Source organism: Mytilus californianus, unplaced genomic scaffold (genome assembly GCF_021869535.1).
Source record: "Mytilus californianus isolate M0D057914Y unplaced genomic scaffold, xbMytCali1.0.p SCAF_1, whole genome shotgun sequence".
NCBI lineage: Eukaryota > Metazoa > Mollusca > Bivalvia > Mytilida > Mytilidae > Mytilus > Mytilus californianus.
This window is the reverse complement of record NW_026262581.1, coordinates 116,303,343-116,330,282: the sequence shown is the minus strand read 5'-3', so window position 1 is coordinate 116,330,282 and position 26,940 is coordinate 116,303,343. Positions and strand designations below refer to the sequence as shown.

Here is a 26,940-nt window from a genome sequence, read left to right as displayed (position 1 = left end):
TTAGAGTTTAACATTACAGAAATTCAGATGTACATAGTTATAATTTGTTCAGAATGTTTGAATGGCTTGAAAATGTTGCCTACCACCTTAAAGTGTGTTCTGTTTATTGCCAAAGTCAAGGTTCACTAGTTATTATACCCCCGCTTTAAAAAATTGGGGGTATACTGTTTTACCTCTGTCTGTCCTTCCGTCAGTCCATCCGTCAGTCAGTCCGTCCGTCCAATGAATATTTTCGTCGCATTTTTCTCAGGAACTACTTGACAAGGATTTCTGAAATTTGGTTTCAGGGTTTATATAAGTAAGTTACACCGTGTGATGCGTTTTCAGATTCATGACTCAACAACTTCCTGTTTACCGAACACTTGTATTATTTTACACATTATAGCCAAGTTGAAAATTTTCGTCACATTTTTCTCAGGAATTACTTGACAAGGATTTCTGAAATTTGGTTTCAGGGTTTATATAAGTAAGTTACACCGTGTGATGCGTTTTCAGATTCATCACTCAACAACTTCCTATTCACCGAAATATTTCGGCGGGGGTATCATCAGTGAGCAGTAGCTCACAGTTTTACTTGTTTAGTTCACTTTAACATGGTTTAAATTATCCACATACCCAAAAATACTAATTCATGTTCAACTCATAAATTTTAATAGTTTGAAGGATTAATGTTTGTATAATTTTTTCCAACCATCGGGAGAGTATAGATAAGGTTAATAACTTAGTTTAACATTACATAACAAATATATCCAAAAGTCTTGTCAGAATCAAAAGCTTTTGAATACTTTGTAGTGAATTAATGATACTTTGTATAGTAGCTGCACACTGTCAGAGGGTGTCTCATAAATACAGTGAGAATGTATTGACCACCCTGATTATGCATGAAATATTCACCACTAGATCTTGAGCAAACAACATTAAATTAATGTTACAAATTTGAAGGTTATTTTTCTTTATAAACAACATTTTGTAATGATGAATGCATTTAAGATGGATGCTTTGTGAGTTTTGGTGGAAATACTTCTTTTTTGTTTTTAAAATAGAGGTAAATATTGTATCATCTTTATAGGTTGCTTATGGTGTTCAATGCATCAGTTTGTGTTATAATCAGATGAGATAACTTAATAATGTAATATTTTTTAGATTGTTAATGCTATATTCTATATTTTACAGACCTCCTTCTACCAAATTAGATGATGAAAATGCAGGTTTAGTCGCAAGATACCTTTCATCCAAAAGACCATTTGCACAGAGCTTTGATATTTATTTAACACAGGTAGGACTTTTACGCTCCACCAATGATAGTAGGGGCACATGCTGAGTCAGATTTTTGACATGCTAATTACCAAGGTAACATTCTCCAGGAAGACATGTTACTCTACCCTGACACATTATTCTGACTGAGTAGACCAGTCTTTGCTCTTACTCTTAAATGCTGCAAGTGTAGAAGCAGCCAATACCAATTGTCCAATCTTTGGTTTGACCCAGCTGGAGTTCAAACCCATGACCTCCAGCATTCTACACCAGCATGCTACCACAATACCTAGGAGGCAGTCTAGGATTTGACTATACATGTTGAATGTGGACTTGAGGAATCTATACAATAACTGACAATGAAATGTTATGTTTGCTTAAAAGACCAGGAAGTAAATTCAATATTTCTGACAGAACTGCAGTCATTGTTAACTTTGGAGACACCATTTATACATGTATTTATGATGGATATTTTTATATAAATGTGTATAGCTTGTAATTAAAACAAGATGTCTACCATTCACTAATGTTTCAAAAGGCCACTTTAAACCATACAAGTTGGTAATATTTTCTGTAATATAAAGTCTTCAAACTATGTCATTTCTTTTAGTTTTTTTTCTGCAATTAAAATGTACCTGCTTGGGTCAAAATTATGGGTAATAAAGGGGAACTTGCGAAAAGTATTAAACATATTTTTGCAACAACATAATTATGTATTCCAGATTTTGAGAGTATTGAGTGAAAACGCAGTAGCAGTACGAACAAAAGCTATGAAATGTTTAACTGCTGTGGTAGAAGCTGATCCAGGCATTTTAGCAAGAGTAAGTAGTTTGTTCATTCAAAGATATTGCATATAAGTATATCAGAGTATTCAGGATTAAAATGAATATATTTAAGCTTGTAGATCATGCAAATAGAGGGTATTTTGTGTTATTGATTTAAAAAATTAAATAATTTAAACAGTACTGGCTGTAAGAGTTGGGATAATTTGCCGACTATATGTTAATTTTAGTCTTGCAACAACAGTATCATTGGTTATGTCACTAGTGATGTTACTGTATATTATATGGAAGAATAGTTTCAAAATATATTTGCTAAATTTAAACCAGAAGGTTTGTAATAGATTTTTTTTCAATTAAAAATGTTGTACTGCTATACACAAACATTCAGTGGTTCCAGTAACTCATACATAGACAAAAATTCAGCTGATGATACAAATAAACATCTGGTCTTTTTTGTTGAGCCTGTGATTTTTCTGTCATGTAAGTGAGACATGGCAATCCTAGATTTGGTAGTCTGCGTCATCAACATTTACATTCAGTCTATGGTAAAGTTTTTTAAACTTCAACAACTTTGTCAAACCTTTATGGAATTTTTTTTTTTTCACATAGTACAACAACTTGTGCAATGTAATTAATTTTAAGTATGCATTCAAGAGAGTATAACTTATTTTAAAAAGTCTGATAGGCTGACCCTCATTTTATGCTAAGTTTAACAACCAAATTTATGTGTTGGATACTTAGTGAACATGTTTTGCTTTTTTTTTCACTATCGTATAAGGTTTATAAAGCAAATTTGGAAAGAGATGAACTTTGTATGTTTTTGTCTTATATACAAAAGTCATAAATATAGTCAAACCAGATATGTTAAATTTACAAGTGAATGTTATTTGATTTCAGAATGACATGCAGAAAGGTGTTCATGGAAGATTCCTTGATCAATCAACATCTGTACGAGAGGCAGCAGTAGAGTTAGTAGGAAGGTTTATTCTAATCCGTCCAGAACTTATACCTGATTACTTCCAAATGTTGTCTGACAGAATACTGGTAACTACTTTTTGTATCTACATGCACATTGTTTTTTAGGCCAAATTCGCCTCAAGCAGTAGGAAGCATAGGTTTTTTGTCTGTGCTTCAGTCCATCTATGTGTCCCATATCAGATTTTATATAATTTGTTGTGAATCTGATTTGATATTATTATTTTGCTGCACAAGATTACATGAAGATTATGATAATGCTAAAACATAGCTTAAAGGATTGATATGACCTTGATTGCATGCTTCACTGATCATGATGATGTTTTGATCTAAATTAGTACAGTATGTAGTGGATGTGATAACACAATGCAATGAAAATTCAAAAGTTGGTGTAGCACTGTCCATACAGGCACAATTTTGTTTTTAGATTTATGTCTGATATAAGCCTGCATGTTTTAAGTTTATCTTTATTAAGGTTGTTCAGTAGTTGAATGACTTCTTTAAATAACAGTTCAGTTGAGTTTGATAGACTCTATTTGCATGGAGTATCTAGAACTCAATTTTTTTTAAGTCGACTTTAATAAGTGGAATGAGTTTTTTTGAAAACAATATTTGAATTTGTATTGAGTTCTCAAATGTTAATTTCAGGATACTGGAATCAGTGTTAGAAAACGGGTGATAAAAATATTTAGAGACATTTGCATTGAACAAAGTGATTTTCCCAAAATACCAGAAATGTGTGTGAAAATGATTCGTAGAGTGAATGACGAAGAAGGTATAAAGGTATGTACAACTTATCCTATTGACATTTGTACTTGGAATTTTAGCAATTGGTTAAAACGTGACAAAGCGTATCATGCTCTCATAGTGCAGCTCTTTGTTATCCTATTCATATTCAGTTTCTGCAAATGGGCACAATAAACAAAGCTATTTCCAATTATTAAGACACCCCACTTTGTACATATACAACTTGTTAATAAGGCAAAACATTGTACAGTAAAAGTAATTAAATTTGTGATATCCAAACAGTTGTCCAATCAGATCTAAATCCACCCCAAGGGGTGCAGTATAGACAGACATCAATACAAAAGTCATTTATAATTTACAGCTTTCAGAACTAACATTATCATGTATATTTAGAAACTGGTAAATGAAGTGTTCCAGACCATGTGGTTTACAGCTCTTAGCAATAGAGAAAAAGATTCATCCAAGTTGTTACAAAGAGTTGTTAACATAACAGAAGTCGTAAGTACCATTAAAGTTCCTATATATACTGTAAATTCAGAAACTGTTGCAAGGTTTTTATACGACCGCAAAAAAATTTTGTGGTCGTATATTGGTATGACGTTGGCGTCGTCGTCGTCGTCCGAAGACACATTGGTTTTCGCACTCTAACTTTAGTTTAAGTGAATGGATCTTTTTGAAATTTGACCATAAGGTTAAATACCACAAAAGGAAGGTTGGGATTGATTTTGGGGGTTATGGTACCAACAGTTAAGGAATTAGGGGCCAAAAAGGGGCCAAAATCAAGCATTTTCTTGTTTCCAGACAATAACTGTGGAACGGTGTATGGATCTCTCTGAAATTATTCTACAAGTTTCCATACCACAAAGGGATGGTTAGGATTTGCTTTGGGGGGTTATGGCTCAAACCGTTTAGGAATTAGGGGCAAAAAAGGGGGAAAAACAAGGTTGTCCTGGTTAATGGACAAATACTTTAGTACAAAACATAATCTAAAGCAGTGTAAGGGAGATAAATCAAATACATCATTGAAATTATCTCCCTTACACTGCTTTTAAATTATGTATAAAGTAATGGTTAATGAACAATAAAGATAATTTAAAACAGTGTAAGGGAGGTAATCCAAATACAACGTTTTGGTTACTTCCCTTACACTGCTTTTAAATTATGTTTAAAGAAATGCATATTTATAAAAGGAAGACCAGTAAAAATATCTGCAAATGTTGCATCTTTTTTTTTTTACCAAAAAATCCATATGAAAGATTTGACACTATATTTTTAATTCTATTATAAAAAAGATTAAGTTAGCACTAAGGTAAATTTAAATGGGTAATAATGGTTTCCAACTCCATTGGAAATTTGAATTGAGATTATGACCATATCTTGAGGGAAAGAATTTTTTGGGGGAAAAAAGGGGGGGGGGGATAAAAAGAAATTGTGGGAGGTCAATTTTTTCTCATTTCAGATTTCAGAAATTAAAAAGAATTATTCTTCAAATATTATTTTTTTTTCAAATTTCAAATATTGAAAAATTTCATGAAGTAATCTTTAATTGCACAGTATGGCGCATTAGATTTGTAAAATCTTTGATCACATTTATTTATTTGTTATGCCGAATCTAACAGTGTATTTAGATTTTTAATTTTGGGTCCAGTTTTCAAATTGGTCTACATTAATGTCCAAAGGGTCCAAAATTAAACTTTGTTTGATTTTAGCAAAAATTGAATATATGAGGTTCTTTGATATGCTGAATCTAAACATGTATTTAGATTTTTGATTTTTGGCCCAGTTTTCAAGTTGGTCCAAATTGGGGTCCAAAATTAAACTTTGTTTGATTTCAACAAAAATTGAATATATGAGGTTCTTTGATATGCTGAATCTAACCATGTATTTAGATTTTTTATTTGTGGACCCAATTATCAAATTGGTTCATATTGAGGTCAAAAGGGTCCAAAATTAAACTTTGTTTGATTTCATCTAAAATTGAATTATTGGGGTTCTTTGATATTCCAAATCTAACCGTGTATTTAGATTTTTAATTTTGGGTCCTGTTTTTTAAATTGGTCTACATTAAGGTCCAAAGGGTCCAAAATTAAACTAAGTTTGATTTTAACAAAAATTGAATTCTTGGGGTTCTTTGATATGCTGAATCTAAACATGTGTTTAGATTTTTTATTATGGGCCCAGTTTTCAAGTTGGTCCAAGATAGGGTCCAGTGTTTAAACTTTGTTTGATTTCAACAAAAATTGAATATATGGGGTTCTTTGATATGCTGAATCTAAACATGTATTTAGATTTTTGATTATGGGCCCAGTTTTCAAGTTGGTCCAAATTGGGGTCCAAAATTAAACTTTGTTTGATTTCAACAAAAATTGAATATATGAGATTCTTTGATATGCTGAATCTAACCATGAATTTAGATTTTTTATTTGTGGGCCCCGCTATCAAATTGGTTCATATTGAGGTCAAAAGGGTCCAAAATTAAACTTTGTTTGATTTCATCAAAAATTGAATTATTGGGGTTCTTTGATATGCCAAATCTAACCGTGTTTTTAGATTTTTAATTTGGGTCCCGTTTTTTAAATTGGTCTTCATTGCGGTCCAAAGGGTCCAAAATTAAACTTAGTTTGATTTTAACAAAAATTGAATTCTTGTGGTTCTTTGATATGCTGAATCTAAACATGTGTTTAGATTTTTGATTATGGGCCCAGTTTTCAAGTTGGTCCAAGTTGGGGTCCAAAATTAAACTTTTTTTGATTTCAACAAAAATTGAATATATGGGGTTCTTTGATATGCTGAATCTAACCATGAATTTAGATTTTTTATTTGTGGGCCCCGCTATCAAATTGGTTCATATTGAGGTCAAAAGGGTCCAAAATTAAACTTTGTTTGATTTCATCAAAAATTGAATTATTGGGGTTCTTTGATATTCCAAATCTAACCGTGTATTTAGATTTTTAATTTTAAGTCCCGTTTTTTAAATTGGTCTACATTAAGGTCCAAAGGGTCCAAAATTAAACTTAGTTTGATTTTAGCAAAAATTGAATTCTTGGGGTTCTTTGATATGCTAAATCTAAACATGTGTTTAGATTTTTGATTATGGGCCCAGTTTTCAAGTTTGTCCAAGTTGGGGTCCAAAATTAAACTTTTATTATTAACCTATTATTTAACAAAAATTGAATATATGGGGTTCTTTGATATGCTGAATCTAACCATGTATTTTGATTTTGGACATTGGACCATAATAGGTAAATTAAAAAAATTCAAGTTCTTAGACCACATTCTTTCTGTGTCAGAAACCTATGCTGTGTCAAATATTTAATAACAATCCAATTTCAGAGCTGTATCAAGCTTGAATGTTGTGTCCATACTTGCCCCAACTGTTCAGGGTTCGACCTCTGCGGTCGTATCAAGCTATGCCCCAGCGAAGCATTTTATTATCATTATTATTTAATCTTGCATTTTTGTCAGTTCTTCAAAAATCGCAATAATAAATGAACGCATTAATTTATGAATTTATAGTTGTTAATTCCTTGTGCAATCAAAAGGATGAACTTGTATGTTTCAACTTAAATTGATAATTTTGATAAGGGATGGAGGGGAAAGTTATTTTCCTATTTCTTTAGCTATGTGCTCTCAATACTTAATGTCATCAACAACAGAAACAAACTACTTTTTAAACAGTTTTTTTTGTAAAAAGATAAGATGACATTTGCATGCAAGTTAATAAAAAAAAACACAACTTCATTTAAGTTGCTTAATATTAGATTAACAGGGTAGGTATTTTTTGTGGTCACCTACCTGTTCTTATTATGTCCTGCCTAAGATGGTTGGAGGTGTTTAATAGCTATCTGGTAATTATCAAAAAAGGAAAGTTAATTGTGACGCAGCTCAACACATTGTTTGATTTGATTTTGATTTGATTTTGTGTTTTTAATGCCACTTTTAAGCACCACTTTTGGGCTATTTCGTGGCGGCCAGTTTTTATTGGTGGAGGAAGCCGGAGTGCCTGGAGAAAACCACTGACCTTCGATAGGAAAACTGACAATCCTTGTCAATTAAGATTGGAGTGGAGTGCACCCGCACGAGCGGGGTTCGAACTCACAACCTCAGTGTTAAGACTGGCTAGTGATTACAGTAGTAACTACTTAGACCACTCGGCCACGGAGGCCCCGACATTGTTTGATCCATGACACCAAACTATCACCATGCTTCCCATTGTGCTATCCAAAGTTTATGGGGTAAAACACTTAAGTCGTGAGAATGTGAAAGCTTGAAATCAATTCATTCTAGGTAAAAGTTTTTGATTAGTGTAATTTACCATGAAGTTTTAGTTAAACCAACTTTCAACTCAGTACTCATATACATTCTGTTTTGATTTATAGACAATATTATGGTTTTAACCCCAATTTTACTGCTCACAGAACATGGAAATGTGAATGTGCAAGGGGACATGGTCCTTATGGACATATTTTCTTGTTGTTTTTTTTTTATTTTTATTCTTATTGTTATTAAAGACTTTATTTAGGTATAGTATTTAAAATCATCTTGTTATATTTTACAGGTTGCAGCCATCAAAGATAATGGTTATGAATTCTTTGAACAGTTATTGGAAAATGTAAGTTGATTAAGTGTATGTTTTGCTACTGCAAAATCATTGTGGTACATGTCATAAACATATGCCTGTATGGTTTTTGTGTGGAGTGATTGCATTAGAATGTGGAAGTACAACAGGATAAAAGATATAGTATTTATATATATATTTATATATATATAAAGCTGAAAAAAAACATGTTAATGTTTGTATGACTTATTGTGAAGCCAATCAAATTTTTCCCCAGAATCAGTTGAAGTATACCTGTCCATTTAAATTTTTGTAAATTGTACTGTCCCATTGAATAAATGCAATAGCTATAGTTCTCTGTGCAGTTCATTCAATTGGACCTTTAAATTTCTCTTTGAAAAACCAATCATTCATTGATTAATTTGGCTGTACAAAAAGATAAACTCCTAATGACATTTACCAGTTCTGAATAATGACACATTGTCAGAGCAAGAGATGATAATTTAGAGATAATACATTTAACTGCATTGATATTTCAGTTGCTGAAAAAAGATGAAAATGGCCATTACAACAAAAATGCTGTAACATCTTGCAGACAGATTGTTGACTGCCTGGTGGAAAATGTGCTGAGATTAGAAGAGAAAAGTGTTGGTGAGTGTCATAGATGATTTAGTCAATGACTTCTATATCTTAAAAGATATTTTTATCATTTTCTTTGAAATCTTGCAAAAAGAGAAGCAGTACATTTTGTACTTTGTATGAAATAATAAAAAAAAAATGGTTTTCTGAGGTTGAAAAATATGCTCTTCCTACCTTACTGATAATTACATATTAAATTTAATACGAAATTTCTGTTTGTAGACCAAGAAGAAGGGAAAGGATGTAGTCAGAGACTAGTAGCTTGCCTTTCAACTCTATACTTGTTCAGCAAAATTAAACCTGACTTGATGGTGAAGCATGCAGAAACTTTACAACCATATTTAGATATCAAATGCAGTGTGAGTTCTTGAATTTTGTTCAGTGCATATATTACCACTGAGATTTGAAAAAAATAAAAGTGAAAATCAGTTTCATGCAAATGACAAAAATTTGGAAAAAATGTTTCACCTGAACAGGACATTTGAATGAGTAGTAGATAATATAAGTTGATCATTAAAAATATTAGAATAATTCTATAGACTCTTACTTAATACAAACAGTTTTAAAATGCAACTCATCTAATTGCATTTATTAGAAAATAAACTTAACCTGAATGTACTTTTTCTTTGTATGCATAGTTTTGGCCAGTTAAACAAACTTATAAATTAAGAATAAGTAGTTTTGATCTCAAGCCTTATAATCTGATATAAATCCATGGGGATTATTTATAAGGGTAAGGGGATCAGAAATAGTATATAATTGATTTTCAAAATAGAAAAATGCTAAATTTGATATTAAAGCAAATATTTTGTTTCTATTTTAGGCACAAGGAGATTATTTTGTGCTGCATTACATTGCCAAAATTCTAGAGTTGGTTGTGCCCTTAATGGAACATCCAAGTGAATCATTCCTTGCACAGTTGGAAGAAGATATGATGAAACTCATTCTTAAACATGGCATGATGGTAAATTATTTATCTGTTAAATGAAATGTTGACAGCTTCAGTAAATCAAAGCTTTTGTTTAATATTAGACTACAAATTTGCCTCAAGTTAATAGTTTGGCAGCTTATTTTTAAGAACTTTATAGATAAATATATTGTAAACATCTTAAATGCTAAAACTGCCTCCATGGTCTCTTGGTAGCGTGCTTTTCATTAGTGTGTGAGCACTCAGCATATAGGAGTAAGAGCAAAGACTGGTCAGCACGGATTAAAAAAGTAATGTGTCGTAAGGTGATAATTATTCCTTGTGACTATTACTTTGTGAGTTAGCACATTGAAAATCATATTCATTGTGTCAGTATAGTATGAAGCATGGTATATCTATATCTTATTAATGTATTATCAAAATTATGAAGTCAGCTGGTTTCAAGTTTACTAAAAAAAAATAAGCGATTTAAATATGTATGTAGCTGCAAGAAATGACATAAATGATGACCTTAAAAATTTGATGAGAAGAATGTTTAGTATTAAAATTGGAATACATACATGTCTCTACTATTAAAGAATACAAGTATAATTTTGGGTCATACACAATATGGTATTTTTTCTGCTTTCAGGTGCTACAAAGCTGTGTCAGTTGTTTAGGTGCTGTTGTTAATTGTGTCAGTCATAATTTTGCCTTGGTTAAAGATTGCTTCCAGAAATTCTTTGGTAAGTATCTTTCAGGACAGTGAATGTAATTTTAAACACTAAAAATATGTACATAAACTTTTAATATATATGCATTAGTAATATATACAAGTTAGATAAATTTTTCAATAATGTGATCTCATTTCACTTTTTATTTCAAATATTCATTTTTAATATCAAATATGTTTTAGGTCTTCTGACACGGATGATGGTTATCCACAAGTCAAATCCAAGGGAATCATCATTGAATGCTAGAAAACCTACACTCAACAGATCTCTCTTCACAGTTGGTTTATTTTGTAAACACTTTGACTTTGATTCCAAAGAAATGGGTGAAACAAAGGTAATTATTGATGACAGTGTTATCATATTATTCTTATTGATGACTTTTATTAATATTGGATTTTCATTCGTGAAATATTGTAGAATTTATTTTTGGAAATAAAGTTATGACCAAGGGAGGTAGTACCTTGTCTTCTATAAAGTCAAAATTTATATTGATATATCATGCCAGTGCCAAAGTATTGACAGGTGGGCCTATGTGTATACCCTTGTGGATTAGCAGTCTATCAGGAGTGGTGGTATCAATTCAAAATCAAACAAACCAGTTTCCTGCCCTTTGTATGTATTGTTTGGATTTATTGCAGAAGTATTGGAATTATTATTTTTATGCCCCACCTAGAGGCATTATGTTTTTCGGTCTGTGCGTTTGTTCGTCCGTCTGTCCCACTTCAGGTTAAAGTTTTTGGTCAAGGTAGTTTTTGATGAAGTTGAAGTCCAATCAACTTGAAACTAAGTACACATGTTCCCTATGATATGATCTTTCTAATTTTAATGCCAAATTAGAGTTTTGACCCCAATTTCACGGTCCACCAAACATAGAAAATGATAGTGTAAGTGGGTTATCCGTGTACTATGGACACATTCTTGTTATTTTTTATGTAAATGCCAAATTGATTAGTAACAATTTATTGTATTGAACTGATTTTTACTTCAGGAGATTGAAGAGGAGGTGATCAGTGTATATATTTTGTTTAGTCTGTTATGTTCAGTTCTTGGTTACTTTGTTATTATGATGAAATGTTTCATTTAAAGTTAATTCTTGACAAATATCACATTATATCGTTATTGATTTTGACCTAAAGAACAAACAACACCAGTGGATGATCACATCAGCCTATTGATTAAGCAAAAGATTTTTCTCCCAAGTTTGTATACTTTTTCAATTGCAAAGTCAATGTTTTTTAGTGATGAAGATAGCATTTCATAAACTTCATAAAGGATCATTATTTCTTGTATAAAATTTACTATAGGACAAAAAATTGCTGTTACAGTACTTATTTTGAAATAGAAATAACATGTTTGTAAGAATTAAAGATTATTTTTTATTTTTTAGGTTTCAATCAGAGAGAAAGTGTTTGATGTGTTATATTATTTTGTCTTTCATGAAGATTTAGATGTGCAAGAGAAAGCACTGGCAGGTTTAGGTATGTTAATGTCTTAGTGTATGCTTATATGAATTTGGTAAAAAAAAGAATCATTGTAAGAATGTATAATGGGTGATTTTGCAGTTGCAAGCACTATACAGTCTACAATGTTAGAAGTAACTGATAGAGAAAATAGTACTAGTCTTTTTACACTAACCTTAATTTATGGTTACAAAAATAATGTAAATTAAGTAATGTAAACAGATGAAATATTTCTCCAAGGAGAAAAGCTGTAAATTTGAATTATGAATAAAAGGAGAATATCAGAATAATATTTAAGTTTGGAAAGGGCAAGGGTACATACATTTTTTTAATCAGAATTACATTGAACTTTCAGATGCAACATATTTTGACAGGCAATTAGATACATCTAACTTTAACTTCAATTTTATTGTATTGTTTAGCATCATTTTCATTGTCACAGGTAATCTCTGTAGACAGTATCAATATTACTAGCTAACCTGTAATGACAGCTGACTATGCCAGATGGGACTTAATACAAGGCTGTTAACATTTTCCCAAAGTTTATGGCATAATCGTATACATTTTTTGAATATTAACTGTAATATATGAATATTTCTTCATAGGTTTTCTTGTTGTACGGCATTATGAATTTATGATGCACACTGTGATGAGAGAAATGTACTACGACTTCCTTACCAATACAGAATCTCCTGTTAGACTCAAAATTCAAGTATGTTTAATCTTTATATTTTATATGTTTTACACAATGTGTCATGCCAACTTTTCAAAATCTCCATGGGGGATTATAAGCACAAGAGGACCTAAGGGTGCTATAAACAGTTTCGTATAAAAAACTAGGGGTTATTCCCCGACTAAAAATAACCATGGAGGGAAATCCCTTTTTATTCATATAATTGGTGAAAAAGTATCATGTTTTTTGTATTCGATTGTAAAAATTAGTTGATTAGCTTTCAAATTAAACAGGTTGAATGATTAAAATAATTTTAAAAATTAGATTAAATATTCATGTTTTGAGGGGAGACAACACTGTAAACATCCTGTTTTTTTGGCAGTGAAAATTGAAAACTTATTCGTTGCCACTGTAGCTCTTTTCGAAGCAGGAAACCGTACCCTGAAACAAGATTTTTATTAAAGGCCAGGTAAAAACCTATGAATTTCATACAGTTTTGATTATGGGAAATGTGCCTGTATCATGTTTACATGGGTATGCACATGACCTGATTTCAGGTTTTTTATGTTCAGATTAGGCAACTTTTTCCCCATTTTCTCTGGATAGAACTTTTTTACTATATTAACAGTACAGTATATTTTTATTTCAATATAAACTAGAGAAAATTCTGATTCCAGTAATATCTAGTTTTATACAAGTATCTTTATTAACCATTCCACCACTAAGGGTCACTTAGGCATGGTCCCTTAAAATATGACGTCATAGAAAAAAACTGTTGATTGCACCCTAATGCATACCTATACATGTCATTAGTGTACTTATTAGAACATCTATGGTTTTGAATGAGTATACATGTGTTTAAATGTATTTTTTACTTCTCTGAATGCCTTTTTTAAAGTACTTAGTCTAAATAATTGAGTTTTATAAAGGTCAGGTTAACAACTCTCATGGGGAATATCCCCTATAAAGGGGAAAAGTTGGCAGGTCTGACACATAAGTACTTGTGTTTTCTGCATTTTAGATAGGATTTCCACTTAAGTTTTGGTGTTATTCAGTCAGAATTTTGCTTTGTTAAAGTTCAGTTTGAAAGTGAATCACAGTACTTCAAATGAAACTAAAAGTAACAAGATATTAAAGAAAGTTGCAAGATGAATAATTGTGATTAGAGCAATGTTTTTTGTGTGATTTTCTATGTATTTCATTTTTGATTCTTCTTGTGTACTGTCACCTAAGTCTTTAGAAATGCATATTATATATTGTACTGAAAAAGTAATGCTGATAATTTCAGGTTTTGAAAAATCTCCAGTATTATTTAAATGAAGAGGAAATTAGAATGCAGATTTCTGACCAGGAATGTAAGATATTCTCATTGTAATAAATGATATCAACATTTTAAAAATATCTTGAAATTCTTATTTAATTCATTCAGTGAACTTTGATTTTTAAATACCCTATTGCTCACTACAGCTAAATAGTGGATATTAAATGATGACATTTCTTTCATTAGTTGAACATAATATGCATTTATGTCTAAACCTATGCAACTGGAAATCGTAAAAAATGAAGTTTTCTCAGTGTGCTAATCTTTAATGCTATCAAAGGTGCCTTAAAAAATTGGGGTACCTTGACATTCATTTTTAGTAGAAATGACTGATTAAGTTTAATATTTAAACCTGTAAAAGTAAGTAAGAATATTTGTCTGCCAAAATTTTGTTTCTTTCTCTACAAGTTAGGCACACATAACCCTTTTAAGTTTTACTTTAAGGTTTTATGTCGAGTACCTAAAAGTCATATATGAATGACAGGTTTTTTTCAGTGGATTTGATTAAAAGATGTGGGGTATTTTTCAATGAGAGAGCAACCCAAGGACACAACCAAAAATCATCACACATTCAATATATAATATTGGATTGATAATATTCAAGTTCATGTTCACCTGATCTATATTTGAGTGGCTTACATTAACCATTGTGCCAAAGAGGGACAACATTTTATCAATGGACATAAATTAAATATAGATACAAAAACTCAATTCCAGTATTTTGTGACTTGAATAAAAAATTTTCATAAGCCTGAATGTCTGAACATCTAGGTGATTTAATTAATTATTTTTTGTTGCAAAATTTATTTTATATTACTTTTGTTTTAGGGAAGAAACATGCAAAGGAAGAAGATTTGAAGGAAATGGGGGATGTGCAATCAGGGTGAGCAAACAGTTACTGAAATATTTGTATTTAGAACTTATCTTACGAAAGGAAAAGTCCTGTTTTAAACAGTTTTAAAAAAAATAAATGAAAAAGTAAAAATAAAAAGCATTAATTCTCCAGAGGACAATTGACAAAAAAAGAAATGACACATAGGTCAACTGTAAAATATACTGGTTATAGGACAAGTGGTTTAAGTAGTTGTTTGACATTTACAATATGTATACACTAATGACTTTACCTCTATGAATACAAATACATTCCATACCACACAACCATGATTTCTGTGTTTATTAATATGTGTATTAATTTTATATATATCTTATTTTTAGGATGGCTAGTACTATTATGCAAATCTATTTAAAGCAAGTCTTAGAATCCTTCTTCCATCAGCAAACACAAGTCAGAACAGCAGCTTTAAATGTGATATGTTTAGTTCTACGGCAAGGTCTTATTCATCCTGTACAGGTAAAATTAAACTGCTTATTTATCTATTTATTATTTCTTGATTATTATTGAATGTATTATGTAAAATTATTCAAAACATTCTCTGACAGTACCCTCAATCAATAGCGTAATCAAATTTCTTAGATTAGGTTGACATGGAATGATATAAAGAATCATAGTGTTTTATGTCTCAGATGAAATGATAAGACAGTTCTTATTATTAAATAATATGTTTAAATTGGCCCTAATATTCTATAATCAGCATGACTAATATCGAATTTAAAAGATCAACTCATATTAACCATACGTTTAATTCGACTGTTTGACCCAGTTAATAAGTTTTTCCATACAGACCAGCTGTATCTACTTCCTGTTATACGGACCAGCTGTAGCTACTTCCTGTCATACGGACTGGCCATACAGACCATCCATATGGACTGTTTTGATTATTTGATAAAAGTTATACGAACTTGCTGATTCTGTATTGGCCCTGTATTGGTTCTCGGTCTGCTGTATTGGCCCTCAGCCCTACGACCCTCAGGACCAATACAGCAGACAGAGAATCAATATATGGGCCAATACAGAATCAGCAAGTTAGTAACACTATAATATAAAACAATGTTTGACTTGAAAGAAAAACAAAGGAAATGTGAATATGGTCTGAAACCAATTATTTTATAAAGCACAGGATTAGTTTAATGCTTATTAAAACTACTGACAAAATCACAAGGACTACCTTTAACAGATCAAATTCTAATGTTCTGTGAAAATGTTTTCAAAGTGTATTTTTTGTAAAACAACGAACATGATAAAATTTATCTTTGTTTAAACATAACACAAATTATACACCTATACACAAATAAATCAAAAATTTACGTTTAAGTAATATAATGTGTTGTTTTGTTTAATTGCAGTGTGTGCCATATTTAATCAGTTTTTGTACAGACAGTGATAATGTGATAAGGGTAAAGGCTGATTCACAGTTGGAGGAAATAGAGAAAAAATACCCTGGCTTTATTCATGTGAGTTGACATTTATATCAATTTCTAAAGTTAACAACATTGTACAAAAGAAACAATGACTACATCCAATGGTCATGTGTTGCTGTCAAGTTAATATTGAAACTGGCATGAAAACTGTGAAGAAAATAAGTTTTTAAATGGGAAATGCACTTTGAGGATGGAAGCTGCAATAACAACACAAGGATTTTAGTGAAAATGAGATCTCCTTTTGCACATTGAAAAGAAATTCAAACATGCCATTTTGTATTTTGTCCAATAAATCTGTGCAGTAACAGATGTTTTCCCTGATGTGGCTGTAAAGTTATTTTACATGGCTGACCATGTCCCTTCTCTTTCATTCAATTTTCCAGCCTCCATTAACTTTGAAAAAAGATTCAATACACTAAGAAAAGAAAATGAAATAAGTTGTATGATAACTCTCAGTGATCTCCTACTATCAAAGTATGACTTCTATGGAATGTGTATAATAAATGAATTTGTCATATTTAAATTCACAGTTAAATTCACAAATGTCAACATTGCTCTTCTGCAAGAGTCTGTTCAATAAGTTTGATAAGTTTCTTTGCCAAGTGCCTTCAAAAGTTTTCCTCATGCATTTCAAACAAGTTGACATATGGATTATGTAATTTGTCTAATCAAAGTTCAATCAAGTAGTGTCTAAAATGGCTGAAACTCTGTCTGGTGTCTTTTATAATTGTAATGCTAGAGCATTTTTTCTGATAAACTTTGCAAGCAAATTAAAACAAAATTGTTGAGCATATTATTGTAGAATAGCTCTGTGATGCAAACGTTATAAAACTCGTTCTAACTCTATTAGTCATTAGTGCTTTTATGACATTACTTTTTATTTCAGATGAAAGCTTTACAAGGATTAAAGATGTCATATAAACTACAAGAGTTCTTGATAAATAATAAATCTGAGTTAGTGCGTGGCATGAGAAACTGTAATGACCATATACAAAGTTTAAATTCTCGACTTTATTCTGTGTTACGGACTAATCGTTCACATCGGAGAGCTATATTGACATCATTATTAAATACTTTTGATGATTCTTCGGTAGGTACATATGTTGTTAATGGTAAATATTTCATGAGAAATCTTTGAAATATTTTGGGCAAAGTTAACATTTGTTTAATGGATAACAAGAGATCTAGAAAGAGAGGGGGGCATAAATTATGTCATTCCATGATGTATCTTGAAACAGACTTATTTATTTTAATTTTTTAGTTTGATAAAAATAGCATATAAGAAAAATTTTTACAAGTAAAGCTTGCCTTTCAGCTACCTACTTCATGTCATAAGGTTTTAGGAAATCAAAATCCAGATAAATTCAGAAAAAGTTTAAAAAAAATAATTTATGCAATGAAAACTGGCATTATTTTAGTAGAGTATTTAAGTATTGATAGAGTTTTTTTTGTAAGGAAGAAATACTATAATGGCATATTTGAGTTCTACATAAATATCAGTTAACTGTTGGTTTTTTTACAGAAAGTTTCATTACAAGAACAAGTGTACATAGCAGATAATTTAGCATACTTCCCATACCTCACTCAGGATGAACCTTTATTTATCATCAATCAAATTGATATCATTGTCTCGGTCTCAGGCTCCAACTTGTTACAGTCTTTCAAAGAGGTTAGTTTTCTTTTATAAGAAATCTAGAATATTCCATAACTGCTGAGGGAGATTATCTACCGAACAGTTTGGAATAACTTTAATACAAATTTAGAAATATTGTCACAGTGTATATTGTAGTTGCTTATATTTTTATATTTACACCTATAGAGAGGGATGATTCATTGTTGCCTTTTTAGAAACTTGAATATTATTTAGAAGCATGTTTTAGAGCTATACCTGTATTTATTTTTTGTTGTTTTAAATGATAGTGTGTGCTTTGCAGGCCTAATTTCAGAAAGATTGTTGATGATGAAGAGCATAATTTTAGGCAAAACTTCTGTAAAGACATTAACACAATATCTCAAAATGTTGCTGTTCTCTGACATAGACATGAACACATTTGAAAGTATCATTTTTCAAGTGATATAGTTAATATAAAAAGTTCTTCTCCACTGCATTGCTTATGTTTTATAGTTTAATTCATTTTATTCTGTTCTTCAATTCCCAACATGGCTAAAAGTGTTTTTCTACATACAGAAGCTTCACTGACATGCAAAATTTTAATTTTGATTTAAGTAACATGCTTTTATTATTTTTTTGAGTTTATGTATGAACATTTGTTTTATTTATTGTAGAAGCTGCTTCCTAGTAAAAAGGCAAGAGCAATGGTACTATCATTTTCTGCTATATATTTGTTAAAAAATGTCATGTTGTAAACCAAATTCACTCTATTTGGAGAACTTAAAATTGTTTAAATGTAACAAAATTGAATGAGATATGAAATCTTAATGGACTTCTTAAACCTGTACTACATGTAGATATTTACAGTGGTTTTTTTTTGTGTTGCATGTTAAACCAGTTTATATAATTCAAAACAAAACAAAAAGTTATTAAATAATTTAAAAAAAATGGTAATCCTTTAATGGGTGGCAACAAGTTTAATTTTAGTTCTTAAGTTTTGACTTTTGCTAAAGTTTGATTAATAATAACTGTCAAGATAATGATTTAAAGAAAAGCAGTAAAATGAAAGAAAATTGTATATAATGTTTCAAGTGGTAGAAATAAGTTGTACATTTTGCTGATGAATTCAATTTTTCGATTTTTATGGTCCACTTTAACCTTATTGCTTTAAATATTTATTGTAGTAATTTTTGTCCAGTTTAACTTCAACTGATAGCTAAAAGATCAAGTAATTTTCTTCATACATTCGAAACATGTTCTCAAAATATTTTAGATATATGCAATCATACAAATCTTTTAATTAATTTAAAGCATTGTAATTTTCCCTCCGCAGATACCGTTCTAGAGTTATGTCCCTTTATAACTTCGAAAATTGCGAATTTTTTTGTTTCCACACACTCACTTATTTGTTTCATCCAAATTTTATGGAACTTATCTACAATGCTAAGAACCACAACATGCAGTCAACGTTCGAATTTGGGCAGTGAGTCATTTACCGTTCTAGAGTTATGCCCCTTTTTAACTTGGAAAATTGCAAAGCTTGAGGGGGGGGGGGGGGGGTGAATTCGTGTCCTCAGACATAGTCTTCTTTTATTGTTTGTTAAAATGATAGAAAATTAAAAATTAGAAAAATTTGTCAATAAATTTTTAGGATCTTGATGCAAATTTTGAAATCTTCTTTGGTTTGCTTCTCTTTTAAGAATCAGTTGCAAAAGCATGGTTAGTTCCAGTTTGAGATTATGAAACTTAATTTTAACTTTTGAGGAAATTGCCTTGTATACCTATATCTGAATGAAAATTAAGTTTTGACTTTTGACATATTTTTGCAGGGTATGATTAATAATGGTCATGAAGAAGGAAGGAAAGTATCATATGAGGATGATGATGACGACTTTGAAGCCATGTTAGGTTAGTATTATTTCATGATTTGAGTATACTCATGAAGAAGGTGCATCATTAGGTCTGCTTTTAACAAAGAAGTTTTAATTTAGGTCATATGAATTGTTTTCTTTGGACAGTCTAAGTTATTGTCTTCACTATATTAAACACACTTAAACTCTGAGAATGTTTGTCCAAAAATCTTTCAAAAGTGAGTTGATTATTTATTACTGTAGATTCAGAAATTATTGCGAGGTTTTTATTAATGCGACTTGGTGACTATCTCAATAATAAGAACTCGCATTGTGTTGTCTGTTACATATATCTGTATGCAGATTTTCATGATGTCGCTATAATTAATCTCGCATTTTTGTCCATTCTTGAAAAATCGCAATAATAAATGCACGCAATAATTTCTGAATTTACAGTATATTGTTTTGACCATATTAAACCCTCATTTTGATTTGACAATTTTTGCATGAGTTATGGGACATTATTTTATTTATTATTGTAACTCAACAACACTTTTTGAACTCGGAGACTGTTTGCCAGGAAGTTTTATATACTTGGTAGGATTGTTTTTCATCAATTGTAGTTGACCATGCTATACAATCAGTTTGATTAGGCAATTTTGGCAGAAATTATGGGTCTTAAACCTTTTTTTTTTTTACTATTTCCGTGTGAACACAACTCCTCTGAGATCATTTGTCTGAAAGCTTTCCTACTAAATAGGATTGAATATCTTAATGTGTAGTTGACTATACTATGCTTTTGCAATTTTGAATTGACAGTTCATGTGGGAGTTATAGAACTTATCCTCTGCCTATTGCAGCATACTCACTCCTTGTGACTGCTATGGCTTATCATTATTGTTAAGTAATCAATTCATGTTTTATATAAGTGAATATTTTTATCAGATTAGTAATATAAAATTGATTAACTACAACTAAGTTATAAATTTGATGATTTCATTCATTATGCCCCCGCCGCAGCGGAGGGGGCATTAAGTGTTACCCTTGTCAATCTGATCAAGTTTGAATTTGGGTGGCGTCACTTTTACCATTCTAGAGTTATGCCCCTTTTCAAATGAAAAAATTGCCGAATTTTTCGTTTCCGTTCTCTAACTAAAGTTTGCCTCAAGGAAACGTTATGAAATTTGTACACAATGCCTATTACCACAAAACTTAAGATCAAGTTTGAATTTGGGTGGTGTCACTTTAACCATGCTTGAGTTATGTCCCTTTATAACATTATATGCAAAAAAAAGGGGGGGGGGGGGGGGCATCATCTGTGTCACATCTGGACACTCTCTCCATTTATTTTTTGCAATGAAATTGAGTGATCTTATGAAGACCAAATATACCGTAGGAATCCGAGCATAAGTCCGAAGTTTGGGAGTAAAATTCAGATATCAGAGAGGGGTACCCACTAATAAGCGAGATCCAGTGACGAGAGGAAAAATCCAAGCCCGAGAAATGTGGTCAGATGTGAATTTCCTTAGGAAAACTGTTGGTTGTAGCTAAACCTACTTTAAAAATCTCTAAATACAGTTATTGTTGAAAATAAATGACTACAATACTGTCTTTGTGTTTTATTTATCCTCTTTTAATCATATTCTGCCAATTGGTGTTGAATTTCCAACTGTTTCCGTTTTGTGTATTGATTTTTCATGGTCACATGGTTTGTGTATAAACCCAAAAGAAGAGCCAAGAACTAAAAATAAAAAGGAGATAACAATGTACCAAATATGTAAAAGGATGTATTCAACCAAGTTATTATGTCATTATTGTTATATCATGATATCAGTACAATACTTATCAATAATATAATAATCAAAAATAATTTTAAGATTCATTCCCAAGATTGAAATATTCTTCATTTAAATGTCTCAGGTAAACAAAAATTACAGAATCGATTGATAAGCTAATATAATCCAGTGATAACCTTTAATTAAGAGACAAAGAGTTGTATTCACTAAAGGTGTGAATAATATCAGTGATAGGTAAACAGGTGACACTAAAGAGTTGGAGTTATTTTGATAAGTTGATTGGCTTCACTTAATTTCTTTAATCCTTTAATCATCACTATTTAATAAGAATTATAAAGTGTACATGCTCATTCAATACTGAATTATGCATGCTGTGAAAAACATTTTCAGCAAGTGTTGTTTGACTTTTAATTTTTCAGGTTCATATTGGTTTATATTCGCTTTTCTCAAACAATAGGTTGTTAGTCATACTCTACAAAATCATTGATGCATTACGTAAACAACACACGGCTAATCAAACAGTGAACAAAACAAGAAATGAATACATCTTTATTATTAACAGCAATATAAATTATCATGATGAACATCAATTAAATTCAAACCTAACAAACATTCATGCAGAAAATGAATATAATACCTGGATTTTACATTGATTTTACCAGTGGTCAGTTATTGTCAGCTGCAAAAAAAATGCCAAAATTTGTCCGACTTATACAAGGGTTAAGACTGAATCCTTAGATTTTGAAGCCAAAAAGGGCAACCGACTTATACTTGAGTATCAACGGTAATCATATAAAAATGATATATTTTACAGAAAGACTACCAGAGTATATAGATGCATTACAGGATGTCATTAAACTCTCACAAGGATGTATTCTTCTCTTACATTTAAAACAACATCTCAAAGAAACATATGGATTCACTGACAGGTAGTTACATGTTTTTCTTATATTTAAGTCAAATATTTATGTTCACTTAGTTGAGAAATTGAGAATAACAATTTAAATTGTGTAGAATAGTGTTTCATAGGGAGATAGTTCAAGTGTGTAAATTGACTAGGTTTTTAGGGGTGTGATATGATATAACAAATGATATTTCTGCACTCAAAGTAAGTAAACCGACAAAATCAACCTTTTCATTTACAATACAATTAAACATAATTTGTAGGATTGAAGAACTTTACTACTTTTCATTTAAAGTGCTCAAATAATGGCTTTTATTATGCCACCTTCTTGGTAGAAAAATATTAAAGAATTATTTGAAATAGATAAAAGAAAAGTATTTAGATCAACAGTGAAAATATACCTTAACAAGAATGTGTCCAAAGTACACGGATGCCCCACTCGTACAAACATTTTCTATGTTCAGTGGATAATGAAATTGGGGTCAAAACTCTAATTTGACATTAGAATTAGAAAGATCATATCATAGGGACCATTTGTACTAAGTTTCAAGTTAATTGGACTTCAACTTCATCAAAAACTACCTTGACCAAAAACTTTAACCTGAAGTGGAACAGATGGACGAACGAACACACAGACCGAAAAACATAATGCCCCTAGGTGGGGCATAAAAATAATAATTTCAATACTTCTGCAATAAATCCAAACAATACATACAAAGGGCAGGACACTGGTTTGTTTTGATTTTGGACAAAAACTTTAACCTGAAGCAGGACAGATGGATGGACGGATGAACGAATGGACGCACAGACCAGAAAACATAATGCCCATGCTACTGTCGTAGGTGGGGCATAAAAATTAGTTACAATCAAAATTATTGAAGTGTTTTTCTTGTATTTTTATTATTGTTAAATTTGTCTTATTTTGGAAATGTAAGGGCCTTTCAAATTTGCTTTAGCTTTTTATACGAGTTGATCTCTGGATGAGAATAATGTTTGGAACAAAATTTGTGTATACTGATCTCATATTATTTATCTGTTATTCACTCAAATTGTGTTTTTATAGTAAAGTGCACAACTACTCACCAGCAGAGACCAAAACATATGATAAACCAGTGAATAGAAAAACTGTATTGAAATTCCAACCACAGACTGTTCTCAAAGAATTAAAAGCATCTGAATTATCAGATGAAGAGGCCAGAGAGAAATTAGTCAGTGATTATGTGGAGGTAAATCTAATTGACATTAAAAATTAGTCTAAAAAGTAACATTTAAAAAAGTGAATAGTCTAGTTATTGATAAATGAACATCACTTTTGATGTTTAGACAATATATGTACAGTACATTGTCAGCAAGTATAAGATTTACTAATTAAAACTTTGAAATAATGTTGAAACATGAGTTTCGACAATGTACTTATATAGTATGTTTTACTGAAATTTCCAGTATATACAAATATATTGAATTACACACACCGAGAGAAAATGATGGACATTTTATTTTATTTATTTTCTTGTAGTTATCTACAGTAGCATGTTTAGCATTCAACCTAGGATACCAGTATATTTTTTACAATTATTTTATTTTTTGTGAGTACCAAATCTTATGGATAGAAGAAAAAATGTATTGATGTAAAAATTTGATTTTGTGGTTTTAACAAATTATCATTTCAAGCCAACAGTGTATGTTGTTGAACTCTTAAATTTGTAATTAGCCTTTACCAACAAAATCCATGAACATTAGTCCCCGAGGAATAATAATGAATCCATTGTATGTAAGGAATAAAATGTTTATTATATTAAATTAGATGTTTTTAGCTTTAAATAATAATCATTTCAGTTCAAGGAATTGATGTTAAGTATAGACCCACCTGATGAAGATGAAAGCGATGAGGCTAAGAGCACAGGACGCAACACACCAACACCTGGACGTAACACCCCAACTCCAGGAAGAACAACACCAAGGGTACCTCCCATGACAATCCGTATTGGAGATGATGGTGTTGTGGTACCTAAAGAAAATGAAGACACTGAAATGATTGTAGAAAATAATGAAGAGGGTGCAGATAACTCTGTAAGAAATTATTCAGTGTATTAGGCAAAAGAAATATTGAATTTATCACATCTATTCTCCTACACAAAAGTATATAAATTTGAAAATGAGGAAATTGTATGATTGGTATAAAACGCAGAGAAGTTTGAAAATGTTTTAAGAATGAGACCAGTTGCTTTCACTGTTCTCGAGTTATGTCCCTTTTACATGAAAAAAATTGCTAAATTTGCAGTTTCCGCAATCTAACTTTAGTTTGCCTCAACCAAATGTAATGAAACTTATACACCATGCTTCTTACCACTAAACACAAATCGAGTTTGAATTTTGGTGGCGTCTCTTTCGCAGTTCTTGAGTTATGTCCTTTTGTAAATTGAAAAATTGCAGAATTTGCTGTTTATTTATCCCATGGACATATTCTTCATTTATTTTAAGTATACAAGTAAGCACTGTGAAATAATGACTCCAGCAGCTGAATGTACCTACACAAGTTTGTATTTTCTACATTATCAATTTCATGGCAGTCAGGATTGGAAGAGGAAACCAGAATGCCATTAGTGAAAATACCTTGTCAAGTGACACACTTCTTTAATAGGTAGATTGAGTGCTCCTAGTCATTAAACAAATGACTGAATGAATTTTGAATCCCTACAGTAGTGGTTAATAGTGGTGATCTGTATAATTACACAAATATCTCAACTCATCAGCTGTTGAGGCCCCATACTAACCCATCTGTTCTGAAAGCCATTCTAACAGTGATTTACTTTTATTTTTATAACATTGGCTTTATTATATAGAGCATTTCTAATGGCTTAAAACAATTAGTTTACCTAAGTGATAATTGTTTCAAGTGTTGAAATATATAGATAAATCTAGTGCTGAAAGTTGTTGGTTCAATCACTGGCCTGGTCTAACCAAAGATGTAAAATTGACATTTGCTGCTTCTCCGCTAAGCATGTAGCATTTAGGAGTAAAAGCAAAGACTGGTTTGCCTGGAGTTACAAAAATGAGTCTTGGTAGGGTAACATGTCTTCCTGCAGACAGTTACCTTGTGATCTTTATCAAAAGTAAGATGTTATGATTGCCAATGAGACAATTCTCCACCAGAGACCAAATGACATACAAGTCAGCAACTAAAAAAAAAATAGGTCAGTGTATGGCCTTCAACAATTAGCAAAACCCATAATGCATATCAAGCTATAAAAGGCCCCAAAATGACCAATGCAAAAACAATTTATACAAGAAAACCAATGGCCAGATAGCACATTTCAAATTCATATCACATTAACATGTTTTTGCCCTAAATGTGCATTTAATTTTGGCACTGGAAGTTGAACAGCCATCCATCCTCATCATTATTATCTTCAGATTGATATATAGGTGATATTTTTTTTTAAATGTAATTTGAAATGTATATGACAGTACTATTTGAATTTCAGATGAAATGGACACCTAAACCATCCAAGCATCACCATCATCACCACCATCATCACAGTAGTAGTAGCCATAAAAAGAAATCTTCACGAACGTTAATACAAACTATAAGTGTTACACCTAAATCTGTTCCAAAGAAGAAGAAAAAGAAACGGAAACGTTATGGTAGTGATAGTGACAGTGATAATAGTGATGATCCTGACTTCGTATGTTAGTAGTGTATCATAATGATGTATGGATGAAATGAGTGATAATCTACATTAATGGCTGTTTTATTGTTGTTTTATATTGTTGTCGTGAGGAAGGAAATCATCTGTTTTATCAAACAAACCATGTACATAAACAAAACTCTTTATCAAAACTGCTGCATTTTATTGTCACTGTATCTAGTTCATTGTTTTACATTGTTCGTTGCTTTCTCTTTTTTTTTTAGAATCATGACGTCATTTCTTATTTACAAATGTTGTTGTGTAAATGAAAAAGTATTTATTTTATTTTTTAAGAAAAACCTGTATACAGTTTCATTGCCAACACATTTCTCAACACATTATCAGTCATATGTGATGTTTTCATTCCCAGCCATTTGAACTTGAAGAAAATAGAAAAAGTTATTTGATGAAATTAAAAAATATAAAAGATTAACTGTTCTATTATTAGTTGCCAGATGAAAGTTGAATGATTGTAAGATGTGCATGTTGTAATGACATGTGCATCTTACCTTGATATAAAATAAGATGAGATATGATTGTTAATGAGATAACTCTCCACAAGAGACCCAATGATGTAGAAGTTAGCAAATATAGATCAGGATATGGCCTTCAACAATGAGCCAAAACCCATACTGCATAGCAAGCTATAAAAGGCCCTGACAACAAATGTTAAACAATTCAAATAAAAAAATAAAAAATAAACGAAAAAAAAATATGACG

At 31.0% G+C, this 26,940-nt stretch overlaps 1 protein-coding gene across 2 annotated transcripts in view; it reads left to right on the top strand.

Moving 5' to 3' along the window:
- Window positions 1-26,653, top strand: part of LOC127731503 (nipped-B-like protein) — a 71,198-nt gene extending 44,545 nt beyond the window's left edge. The window contains exons 26-50 of one of the 2 annotated variants that reach the window (XM_052240329.1): window positions 1,174-1,276; window positions 1,977-2,075; window positions 2,934-3,080; window positions 3,660-3,794; window positions 4,152-4,256; window positions 8,317-8,370; window positions 8,856-8,967; window positions 9,178-9,314; window positions 9,779-9,919; window positions 10,515-10,608; window positions 10,779-10,930; window positions 11,984-12,074; window positions 12,662-12,768; window positions 14,018-14,084; window positions 14,879-14,933; window positions 15,266-15,401; window positions 16,295-16,402; window positions 17,256-17,459; window positions 17,892-18,038; window positions 18,656-18,688; window positions 19,811-19,889; window positions 22,442-22,556; window positions 23,595-23,757; window positions 24,368-24,601; window positions 26,017-26,653. In XM_052240329.1, coding sequence (XP_052096289.1) covers window positions 1,174-1,276; window positions 1,977-2,075; window positions 2,934-3,080; window positions 3,660-3,794; window positions 4,152-4,256; window positions 8,317-8,370; window positions 8,856-8,967; window positions 9,178-9,314; window positions 9,779-9,919; window positions 10,515-10,608; window positions 10,779-10,930; window positions 11,984-12,074; window positions 12,662-12,768; window positions 14,018-14,084; window positions 14,879-14,933; window positions 15,266-15,401; window positions 16,295-16,402; window positions 17,256-17,459; window positions 17,892-18,038; window positions 18,656-18,688; window positions 19,811-19,889; window positions 22,442-22,556; window positions 23,595-23,757; window positions 24,368-24,601; window positions 26,017-26,226 — 3,028 coding nt within the window. In that variant the 3' untranslated portion in view covers window positions 26,227-26,653. The remainder of the gene's footprint in view (window positions 1-1,173; window positions 1,277-1,976; window positions 2,076-2,933; window positions 3,081-3,659; window positions 3,795-4,151; window positions 4,257-8,316; window positions 8,371-8,855; window positions 8,968-9,177; window positions 9,315-9,778; window positions 9,920-10,514; window positions 10,609-10,778; window positions 10,931-11,983; window positions 12,075-12,661; window positions 12,769-14,017; window positions 14,085-14,878; window positions 14,934-15,265; window positions 15,402-16,294; window positions 16,403-17,255; window positions 17,460-17,891; window positions 18,039-18,655; window positions 18,689-19,810; window positions 19,890-22,441; window positions 22,557-23,594; window positions 23,758-24,367; window positions 24,602-26,016) is intronic. The other variant, XM_052240330.1, reaches the window with a different exon arrangement.
- The last annotated feature ends 287 nt before the right edge of the window (window positions 26,654-26,940 follow it).